This window comes from Gossypium arboreum, chromosome 12 (assembly GCF_025698485.1).
Source record: "Gossypium arboreum isolate Shixiya-1 chromosome 12, ASM2569848v2, whole genome shotgun sequence".
Classification (NCBI taxonomy): Eukaryota; Viridiplantae; Streptophyta; class Magnoliopsida; order Malvales; family Malvaceae; genus Gossypium; species Gossypium arboreum.
In genome coordinates this window covers 4,063,005-4,074,870 of record NC_069081.1, presented here as the reverse complement: position 1 = coordinate 4,074,870, position 11,866 = coordinate 4,063,005, and the positions used below count along the sequence as shown (strand labels likewise).

At 31.6% G+C, this 11,866-nt stretch overlaps 1 protein-coding gene and 1 long non-coding RNA gene across 2 annotated transcripts; both read left to right on the top strand.

Moving 5' to 3' along the window:
• The first annotated feature begins 3,303 nt into the window (after positions 1 to 3,303).
• Positions 3,304 to 4,281, top strand: LOC128285274 (uncharacterized). Its single transcript, XR_008275740.1, has 2 exons — positions 3,304 to 3,435; positions 4,074 to 4,281. It is a non-coding gene; the product is annotated as an uncharacterized LOC128285274 (long non-coding RNA).
• A 4,071-nt stretch (positions 4,282 to 8,352) lies between these two features.
• Positions 8,353 to 11,228, top strand: LOC108476904 (ras-related protein Rab7). Its single transcript, XM_017779272.2, has 7 exons — positions 8,353 to 8,582; positions 8,725 to 8,751; positions 8,866 to 8,965; positions 9,895 to 10,041; positions 10,141 to 10,221; positions 10,323 to 10,468; positions 10,900 to 11,228. Exons 1-7 carry the CDS (start codon positions 8,530 to 8,532, stop codon positions 10,964 to 10,966), a joined length of 621 nt encoding a protein of 206 aa, XP_017634761.1. The 5' UTR covers positions 8,353 to 8,529; the 3' UTR covers positions 10,967 to 11,228.
• The last annotated feature ends 638 nt before the right edge of the window (positions 11,229 to 11,866 follow it).

Here is an 11,866-nt window from a genome sequence, read left to right as displayed (position 1 = left end):
AGTTGAATAAATTGAGGTTTTATGGGTTAAATTGATAGAAATTGAAGTTAGAAGTGATTAGTTAAAGGAATTTCTAAGTTAGGTTTAAATAGGGACTAAGTTGAATAGAGCTCAAAATTTATGTTTTATAATGAATTTTATGAGTTAGAAATTGTTAATGAGTTGATTAAAAGAGAATATGAAGCTTAAGTTAAAGAAAAAAAGATTAGTAATGGAAAAAGGACGAAATTGGAATTTTTGTAAAAGTTTGGTAGAAAGTGAAAATGTGTTTTATGAATTAATATATTGATGATTTTAATTGTATGATTGTTAGTAGCAAACGTAGCACGGATCGTCATCAAAGAAGGGAAAGAGAAAGTGAGCGAAGATATCGATTAAATTCGATAAATAGTGGTTTGGATTTCTATAAACCGAGCTTAATCGTTATTGCTATATTTGATATTTATATTGTATGAAAATGTGAATGAGGTAAGTATTTTTACCATATTGAAATGAATGTGATTTTGAATACCCTATTAACGATTGTCGGGCTAGTCGGATATAGTTGACATGTCATAGGAATTGAAAGTATTGGGATATTCCGACATTGAGTCGATGAGACACTATGTGTCGACTCTTGTTAAAGTTTGATTTGTTCGATGAAGTACTTTGTGTACTATAATGTTAAAGTTCGGATTTATTCGATGAAGCACTATGTGCTTATCCCGGAGTGTGGGTTGGATCCGTGTATCCGTCGATGTCCGAGTTATGTTAATAAGGGTAAATAAAGTAAAGGTTATTAAAGTCTTGATTGATATTGAATAATAGCAATAATATGTTTGAATTACCATGTTTTAAAGTTGATTAAGCTATTGTTTATAGAAATACCATGAGAGTATTCTCAGCGACGGTTTGTTTCGTCTTGCAGGCTAGGTCTGAAAGTATAAGGACTCAAGATACAAGCCGATCCCCAAACTCAAATTGGTGAAGTTTCTATCTTTTGGAAAATGGCATTGTACCTAGGATGTCTTTTGGTCATTTTGAAAGTATCTAAGTTGTTAAGTGATATTTTGGTATGTTTTATAAATGTTACCAAAACCTTAAGTATGGTATGTTTTGATATGTTAGTGAAGAGTAATAAGAGGAAGTGTTGGTAAATATTGTAGAGAGAAGAAATGAAGATGTTATAAACTTAGTTATCGACATTTTATACTAAAACAGATTTGGACGATGGCGGTAGTCCAAATTTGAAATTATACCAAAAATAGTATAAAGTGAATTAGATAATGAATAAAATTTGTAATTGAAGCTTAATGAATCTATTTTTATATGGAAGAAATAAAATAGGTAAAAGAGTTGTATTTTATGAGCTATTTACGTTTTGGTGAAGCAGGGTTAGAACAATTTCGAATTCCTATTCGACTTTAGAAATTCACCATAAATTGTGTATTAAGAATTAGGACTCAAACTTTATTTGTATAGATTCCTTATTGAGTCTATTTTAATTGAAACAAATGGCATAGTCATTGGATTTAATTGAAACAAATGGCATAGTCATTGGATTTACATGCAGGAAGAAATTTGATTAAGTAGTGCACAAGGGTCGAGTAGCGAACCACGAAACAGGGAGACTTTTTCTAATAAACTGTACTAATTGGCCTGACCAAAATTCTAGAAAACAATTAGTAAGTAGATATATGAGTCTAGTTTCAGGAAAATTTACGAATTAGATTTGAGTTTAAGTAACTCGAGATATGATTTTTAGCGGCAAGTGACGCAGATGGATAGTTTACTACGAAAACTGTTTAAGTGCTAAGATAAGTTTTGTAATGTCTCCTGCTCGACTCAGACAACGGTCTCGGGTAGGGGGACGTTATAGATCAGCTGGGCCATGATTCCCTATCCATTCCTCGTCTAGCGTGCCTGCTGAGGCATGATGCCCTAATGATCTGATGCCAAATGTAGTGGTTATTTTAGGTCATTTCTACACTTGATGAGCTTGGTTATTTTAGCACGTTTATAATTAATCATTGCATTTTCACTATTAGTAGGTTAGAAATAAAATATTAATAAAATAATTATTTCTATGTATTTTCTGTTGTTTCGATGACCGGTAACGCCGACTCGGACCTCGTGAGTGACTAATGGTCTATTTAAGTGTGTAGAATGTCAGTTTAGGTCCAAGAATACGAGGAATGATGATTGAGCCGTGAGATAAGGAGCCCGACAAGGCAACAATGTAACATCCCGAAAGAGGGCCTAAACGGAACAGTGGTTGCGAAACCACAAATCCGAGGTAGAATGTAACGGCCTAATTTTCAGTGGTGTCGGAAATGGTGATTTGAGATCACTAAATCGGACAAATAAGATTGAACAAGATAGTAACTTAATATTTATGAGTCAAGTAAGAATTTAGAAGAATTTGTGAAATGGTGAAATTAGTGAATTAAAATAATTTATTAGGTCAAACGGGTCAAAAATGAGATATCGAGACCTCGAATTTGAAAATCGAGCTATAAATATTTTTATAAATATTTATAGAGTGTCATTGAGTTAGTATTAAAGTTTCGTTAGAAAATTTTGATGTTTGGATAGCTAATTAATTAAAAAGGACTAAACTAAAAATAGCTCAAAATTTGTTAAATTGTGAGTAAATAGCTTAAGTATTTAAAAATATGGATTTAAAGAACAATTAGACCCAAAGGTTAATGGCTGGACGGTTTGGGTATGAAATAAGCAAGAAAACAATGTGAACAAGGAACAAAATTGGAATTAGCATAAAAGTTAATAGTTAAAAAAAATGATGTAATTGAAAATCTAGACATTTCTTCATCTTTCTCAGCCAGAAACGCCGTAGCAGGTCTCCTATGCTGGTTTTTCATATTTTTTGCACCATGTAAGTTCAATTTTTACTATTTCTTAGTAATTTTTATGTTTTGTGACTTTTACAATTAGGTCCAATCATCTAATTCATTAGTTTTTGATTTGGTGGGTGAAATTAGAAGTTACCCTGCCTGAGTAAGGGCAGTTTATGATGAATTATTATGAAATTAAAGTTCTAATTTCCTATTAAGGTTGTTTTATTAAGTCATTTTGATAGAAAATGGTATTTAGGACCTAATTGTAAGCAAAATTGTGAATTAGATGTTGGTGTTGAAATTCAGAATATCAAAGGTTTTGAAATAGTTTATAATGATAAAATAAAAGTTTTAATTGAAAAAAAATTAGTTCAATTGATGGGTGAATTGAGCAGGGACTAAATTGTAAAAACTGTAAATTTTGGGGTAAAAGTACAATTTCAAAATTTGAACAGCATAAATTGTGAAGTGAAATAGAAATCAAATAAATGCTAATGAGTAGAAATATTTTATATTATAGATCAAGAATCCAAAGAAGAACGAGGAAAAGAAAAAGTAAAGGACTAAATTGTAAGGTTTAGTCACATTTTGTATCAAGGTAAGTTTACAGTAAATAAATGCAATATTATTTTATTTACATTATTATTTTCAATTTCCAACATTTATATACTTATTTTTTTTTGAGAATATTTAAAGTCTAATTAAAAGTAAGTGATGAGAGAAAAAGCATCGAAGCCCCGTTTGAACCTTAGGAATGTTAGGATGTTGGGGTTGACAGACGGAGACGGAGATGAAATGAGCCATGTAAGTCCATATCAAATATATGGCTTTGGAGACAGGAATGAGCCATGTAAGCCCATATTGGATATATATATGGCATTGGAGACATGAATAATTCATGTAAGTCCATGTCGAAGACATGGCATTGGCGAGATATTGATGAGTGAGCGACCTAGTATTCTTAGTATTACGAGTGGTTCAACGGGTCATTGTACACGTTAAATTACAGTGAATTATCAGCAAAAAGGAAAGCTAGATTATATTTATGAATAGTGAAAGGTCAGGTAAGAAAGAAGGTAAGTGAGTAAAGAAGAAGGTAGAAAATGAGAAGTAAAGGAAGTTTATGAGGCTAGGTGACATTATGTATATTTATTCAACATGTTGAATGTTGTAATTTATTTACTTGTAAGCTTACTAAGCCTAGTGCTTACTCTCTTTATTTTCTTTTTCTTATAGTTTTTATCAAGCCACTCGGGGATCGAAGGAAATGTCGGAGACCGATCACACTATCGAAGAAACCACATTGGTATAGTTAAACGTTTCGTTTTGTGTATGGCATGTATAGGAACTTGGTTTCTTTTAATATGATATGATCAATGAATGATGTGTAAATACTTTCTAGTGATTAACTAATAGAATGACTGATGATATACATGTTTAATAATATGAATGATTAAGTAGAGGTGTGCATGGTAGGGCGCCTGCCTACAAGGCCCGCCTAGAAAAATGGGAGGGTTTGGGTAAAATATAGGCCCAAAAGCGGGCTTGGACAAAAACGTGGCCTGTTTAGAAAGCGGGCCGGGCCTCAGTAAGATTTTTTGGCCTGCCCTGGCTGACCTACCGATTTTAATATTAAATTATTTTAAAATTTTTTATTTTTAATTTTAAATAACTTTAGTACTTTTACTTTACTTTTTTGTTGTTTTGATGTTATTTTGATATTGTAAAACTTTTGTTATTAATATAATTTAATTCTTAATTTAGTTTTAATTTGTTTCAATTTTTCAATTTTAATATAATTACTTTTTATTATATTTTTAATTTATGTATTATTTTAATAATTATTTTAGTCCCATTATTTATTTATTTTTGTTTTAATATTTGTTTTATGTTTTAAATGTATTTGATTTATTATATTTTAAAGTTTTTATTTAATAAAAAAGCAAAAAAATTTAATATGATCGGTGGTAGGGTTCAGACCTACCATTTTTTCTCGGGCGGGCTTGGACAAATTTTCAGGCCCATATTTTGGGCGGGCAGACTCGGGCCTTGAAAACGGGCCGAATTTTTTTATGGGCCTGGCCCGGCCCGGCCCATGCACGCCTCTATGATTAAGTAGTAACTATCACATGAAAACTATGAAAAATGTGAAAGTAACTTAAAAACAGATTCAAGTATCGGAAATAATGTGATTTTGAAAAATCACAAGAAATTGTAGAGACATGGGTTGATGGTGAATAATATATGAAATTAAAGCTCATTGTGTCTATTTTCATATGGAATAAGAAAAACAGGTAAAGGTTTTGTATTTTATAAGATATCTGGGTTTTAGTGAAATAGGGCCAGAGCGATTTCTAGATCCCCTGTTCCAACTTTAGAAATTCACCATAAATTTTAAAAAAATAATTAGGTGGTGTACTTTATATGTTTAGAATCCTTACTGAATCTAGTTTTAATAGAAACAAACGGTATAGTCATATAAATTTTGTACAGAGAGAAAAGTGGTTCGTAGTAAGTAGAGGCCAGTGTAGTCGAATTCTGAAACAGGGATAACTTTAACTAATAAACTGTATTAATAGATAGATATATGAGTCTAGTTTCAGGAAAAATTTACGGATCTTAATTTCGAGTTTTGAAACTCGAGAAATGAATTTTTAAGCAACCATGACGCAGAAAACAGTTTATTCCGAAAATTAAAATAAGTGATTTAGAGTTGTTTAAAAGGTAAGATAAGTTTAGTAACACCTCAAGCTTGACTCCGGTGACGGTTTCGGGCGTGGGGGCATTACAAACAAAGCTGTTAAGGCCTAGAACACACTTGACATCGTGGCGAGGAGCTTTCTCTCGTCATGACGACATGATGATCATAGGAGGAACTTCACGATAGCGACGTTGTGACGAGGAGCATTCCCACATCCTGACGATACAACGATTGCAGGTCAAGAAATTGATGATTCCTTAGACAACACTTTTAGGATATTTCCATTTTTGGACCCTAACTTTTAGCAAAATATTTTATTTTTTTTGTATCTAAGTGTATCTAGTTTTAAGTGATCACCAAGTAGCCCGTTTCTTATATAAGCAACCTTATGGTCATTGGAATTGTGTGTAGACTTAGACAGATAATTTTTCTATTCAATTTTTCTTTGTATTTTCTTTTTATGTTCGTTTAGTCGGAATTTTTCTATTCTGATGTGAAGATAATTGTGAGCAAAGATTGCTCCAGGATCGCGTTTCAATATATTTATTCATGAGCATTCTCTTATCTCTTATCTTTTATTCTTTTATTTAACTTTCATTAAGTTGGTTGGTTAATCATTGTATGAATAAATGAATAGATTATTGTGCTTTATTTATATTTTGCATGTACCGATTAATAAACTAAATTATTTGTTAAGTGATTTATTTATTCAAAATTGGTTGTTTATTCAAGGGTAGTTATTATATTAGAGAGTGGCGCCCCTGATAGAATATCGAGATAGGTGAGATCAGAAGGGTATCGTATCGTGTATAACTTTTTCCAAGCTGTGAGACCTGGAAAGGTATCCATATGCCTATGAAGAGACCGAAAGGGTGACCTAGGTGGTAACCTTTAGTGAAAATGAACCTGGAGGATAGTCTTAGCTAAGTGTGATAAACAACTCAATTTAGGATAATTAATTATTTAATTAGATAATTAGGGATTTAATCGATCATAGGCTAAAAGCTCACATTTTCAACATTAGGAATAGGAAAGTCCATTAGGTTAATTTAGGTTAGTTAAATTAATTAGTTTAATTAAATATTAATTTTGATTCGCACTACTAATTCGTGACTCGGTTAGATTAGTAATTATTTTTTCTAATTAATTTAATAGCAATTTCTCCAATCTACAATCCCTTGGGTATGATTATCGGAATACTTTTCAGTGTTTCGTTGTAAACTTTATTATATTACAATTTGACCCATACACTTGTGGAAACCGCTAGTCTAATTTATATATTTTTAGTGTGATATTTAACTATAAACGATAACATATTTAACTTTATAGTCACAACTCCATTGGTTTGTAAAATCTCCATACAACTAACTCAATTTGGATTGTTCGTACACCGACCTCTAAAAACGAATATTCATAATTAAATCTGATAATCGACAAGGTAAATAAAAAATATTAAAATAAAAATATTTACTTAACTAAAAAAATTAAAAATAAATTTTTATACTAAAATAAAATTAATTAATAAAAGTTATAACACTATCTAGCTCGTTTGTCTTTCGATTAATATTGTTTTAGCAACTTAAGTGTTCGAATGGACTCCCACATAAGCTGAGCAAGCATACATCCGAGAGGTATGGAGATTCGATGAACGAATGGGATGACGACGAAGTATATGAGGATGGAGTATATGAACAATGAGAGATCCTGGAGAACCAAAGATTGCTCATGCTAGAATTTCTTCAACGAAGAAATGAATGATAGAAGAGATAAATGAACGACCTTTAGGGACATCCAAGTATTTAGCCAAAACTCCTTGTGATTCGTATGACTATACGTCCTAGAAGGAAAGGTGTAAGCAAGAATTCCAAGCTAAATCAAAGAAAATCCAATAATAGTTAGATCAATAAGAGGAATTTTTCTGGCAAAAATCCCAAGTGAGCAATCCATTAGAAAAGGTCGTGCATGATGTTCCTAATTTCTCATATAATTCGCATGAAATATTGTTGTGCGAAGAAATGGAGCAACCTTTTTCCACATGTTTCGAACAATTAGATAAGAAAGCCGAACAATTGGAGGATATGATGTCGTTCATGATCAAGGAACTCCAACAAACTTACAAAGTAAAGACTCCATTAAAAGAGGTCGTACATTATGTCTCCAATTTCGACCCGAAGGACCAATGTATCATCGACAACAATCCGAAATTAAATCTTGAAAGTCAACAAGAAGAATTGAATTTGGGTAAACTATAAATTTGGGTAAACTACCAAAATAGTCTTTTTTGTTTTCCTCAGGTTACATTTTAGTCACTTATGTTTGAAATGTTACGTTTTGGTCACTTACGTTATTGTGTTGTCATTAATGTTGTAATGATATGCTGACGTGGCACATTAAATCATCGTTTCAAACAAAAATTTAGGTTAAATTATAAAATTGGTCCCCATGTTTTTTCATTTTAAACAATTTAATTTTTTTCTTTCACATTAAAAGAGATGGGGAAGGGAGGAAAATAAAGGGAGAAGCAGAAGAGAATATAAAATAAAGAGAAAAAAGAAAAGTTAAAAGAATATAAAAGAAAAAATTGCTCAAAACGAAAAAATATGGGGACCAATTATACAATTTAATCTAAAATTTTTATTTGAAATGATGATTTAACTTAGCACCTAAGTTAACAGCTCAATGACTAAAATGTTACAACATATTAATGTAAGTGACTAAAACGTAACATTTCAAACATAAATGACTAAAATATAACCTGAGAGAAATAAAAATGACTATTTTAATAGTTTACCCATTTAATTTTTATTTTCCTACAGAACTGCAGAAATGAGAAATGCTAGACAGTGCAGCCAATTTTCCTTGTGAAATTTCCCTTTCAGACAAACAATTCCACGAGCCCCTTATTCACTCTCTCTCTTTCTAGATATAAAAATATTTAGCTTTCTTTTTCCTTTACATCTATAGATCCGTCGGTTCCTTACCTTTCCTACGATGCCATCTCGCCGTAGAACCCTTTTGAAGGTCATTATCCTCGGCGATAGCGGGTTAGTATGTTTCTAGGGTTTCCAGAACGGATCTTTTGATTCAAATCATAACTTGTTGTTTGTTTCGCCTGCGATTTTCTTTAGTTTTTCTTTTTGGTTTTCAAATTAATGTTTATGACTGTGATTGATCTGTGATTTGCAGGGTAGGGAAGACGTCTTTGATGAATCAGTATCCTGCAGCAGCCGTTGCTTAATTAAAAATTAACAAGTATTTAATTATTAATTAATAATAGTAATTATGATCTGAGTTAGGGTATTGTTTGCCTTTACATTTTGCTTTTAGATATGTTAATAAGAAGTTTAGCAATCAGTATAAGGCAACAATTGGGGCTGATTTTTTGACAAAGGAAGTGCAGTTTGAGGATAGGCTTTTCACCTTACAGGTTAGTTTTTGTTGCTGAGCTCTCTATTTGATTTGGTATAAAGTTAATATCCTTTTCCTTGTGCTTGGAAACTAGCATTTATCAGTTATCTTATGAGCTTGCTTCAGATGTATGCATTTGTTTTTTGGGATCTTAATTTCATGCCGATTATGGTGTCTTTTTTTTACTGAGAAAGGTTTGGTTTTGATCTCTATCTCGTGAATCAAGCTTAGGTTTGAACTATCATGAAATAGAGTTTAACGAGGGGTTCTTAATTACATTTCCATGTTCAGAACCATGATTTAAAAATTTGGATTTGGGTTTCATTTACTATATAAATTACAAGAATCAAATGCTTATCTTATTTATATGTTAGTGAAGGTTCAACATGGTTATTTATTGGAAAGGTATAAAAACATGAATTTTTCAATTTCACCATGAATTGGTCATTCAATAATCCATGAATTTGAAAAATAATCATTATTGTTGCATTTACATGTGTTATTCCACAATTTATTTTACTTTGAAATCGAAGTTTCCAAACACGATTTTAAGATCTCAAGTAAATGCATCTTACTTTGCACTTTTCTCATTAATTCAAAACTGCCAGTGCACTCCCCGTTTTCGTTTATTGGCAATCTTGTCAAAATTTTCTTTTTTCCTGGTTATAGAGTTGAGGAGCAGCTAGTTTGCAATGATTTAGAATGTGATAATTAACTAGGTTATGATGTTGTCCCACACGTACAAAGACCTAGGTGGATCACTTGATGAATTTTGTCTCATCAAGGTCCTATGATTTAGCATTTGACAACTTTATGGAGCAGGACCACCATTGAGTACTATCTAGTAATTTGCAGCATTACATTCTATTATAGGTTTATATTAGCTTTTATATGTCATTTTGAGCTGGCACCATGTTAAAAGTTCATCGTGTTATTATCTTTTCCCAGATCTGGGATACTGCTGGCCAGGAAAGATTCCAGAGCTTAGGTGTTGCTTTCTACCGTGGTGCTGATTGCTGTGTTCTTGTATACGATGTCAACTCAATGAAATCATTCGACAACCTTAACAACTGGAGAGAAGAGTTTCTTATTCAGGTATACATTCTAAACTCATGTGAATGCTACTGTAAATAATTAAACCAAGTCTCCGAAATTTATTGAGTAGAGAAATTATGATTTGAAAACCTCTTGCAGGCAAGCCCTTCAGATCCTGAGAATTTCCCTTTTGTTGTTTTGGGAAACAAAGTTGACGTGGATGGTGGAAACAGTAGAGTGGTATATATTTTTGTTAATTTTTTCTTCTTCTAGTGGCATTATAATTATATGTACTCTCTCCCCCCAAAAATGCAATTATCTCCTTCTTGTGGACTCTCTAGGTGTCCGAGAAAAAGGCTCGAGCATGGTGTGCCTCAAAAGGAAATATCCCATATTTTGAGACCTCTGCTAAGGAGGGAGTTAATGTGGAAGAAGCTTTCCAGTGCATAGCAAAGAACGCCCTGAAGAGCGGTGAAGAGGAAGAAATGTAAGTTAATGAGCTTTATCCATGCGCTCATTTTCATTCCTATTTAATTTTGAATAATGTGAAAACTGTTAGGCTTTAATTTAGTACCGTCCTCTTCTGAAAAAAACAATTTCGTACCGTCAGCTATAGGTTGCTTGCATATAGATATGCAACACCATTTTGATGGACAAATTTGAGTAGCAGCAGCTAAAATTACTACTCTCAATTTTAACTTATTCCATGTTCAATTGTCTGTCTATGTATATTTCATCGCAAATCATATCCATTTTGAGGACCCATTTCTGCTGACGGAAAGTTGTTAACAACTTAGATTCTGGAATTATTTTTCAATATCTTTATTTCATTCACTTTGTATTTATTTGATTAATACCTTAATTTCTTTCTTATATATTTTCTTTCATGTTCCTCTTGTGGATATTCCATCCGTAAAGATACTTGCCTGACACCATTGACGTCGCCAGCAGTAGCCAACCAAGGTCAACTGGATGTGACTGTTGAAGCATATGATGTGATAATTTTTTTCCCTGTCGGTAAGCATTATGAATGATTTGGCCAAACCAACCATTGTCATGGATTCACGTGGGAGATATACTGTACATTAGTGTATGTTTGAGGAACAAAATAGTCTGTTAATTCTCTTTTGGTGCCCTTGTATTTGTAACGTCTTAATTTGTTTAGTTTTCTTGTTTTTTAGTCAGCAGCACCCAAAGTATGGTTATTTCAAAATATCAATCCAGGGAGCAACTTTGCTTTCTTGCTAGACCTGTCCATGCGCTGGACAACTTGATCCGGCCCAAAAGCCTACTCAAAATATGGAATTTGGAAATATTTTATTACATAAAATAAATTTAAAATGAACAGTATATGGAATTTTGTTATATTGATATCAAATATGTAATAAAATTCTGGTCCATTACAATTGAATTTTAACAGTGTTAACAAATAGATTTATATTTTAAACTCGAAAAATAGATAGATTAAATTTTAAAAATAAAAGTATAAAGATTAAATTTCAAATATATGAATAGTATAAGAATATAGAGTATATTGCAATCTTTAAAATTTTACCCTTTATGTTTAGTTAAAAAATAAGTATTTAACCCAACAAGAAGCATGAGTAGAAATCATACTAGTAAATAAATAATTTAACGTTGCAAGAATTTGAATAATTTTTATATTTTTAATAATTACTTTTATATCTTTTAATTTTAAAAGTTTATGATTAGGTTTTATTTTACATGTTTACAGATTAGTTTTAAATGATTTTTTTATATAATATTAAGAATGACAAGGAAGAAGGAAGCCAACAGAACTCTTGTCAAATGAGTTTTGAACAAGAGTTTTAATTTATTTAATTTTAAAAGTTTATGAATAGGTTTTATTTATATATATTTTGGT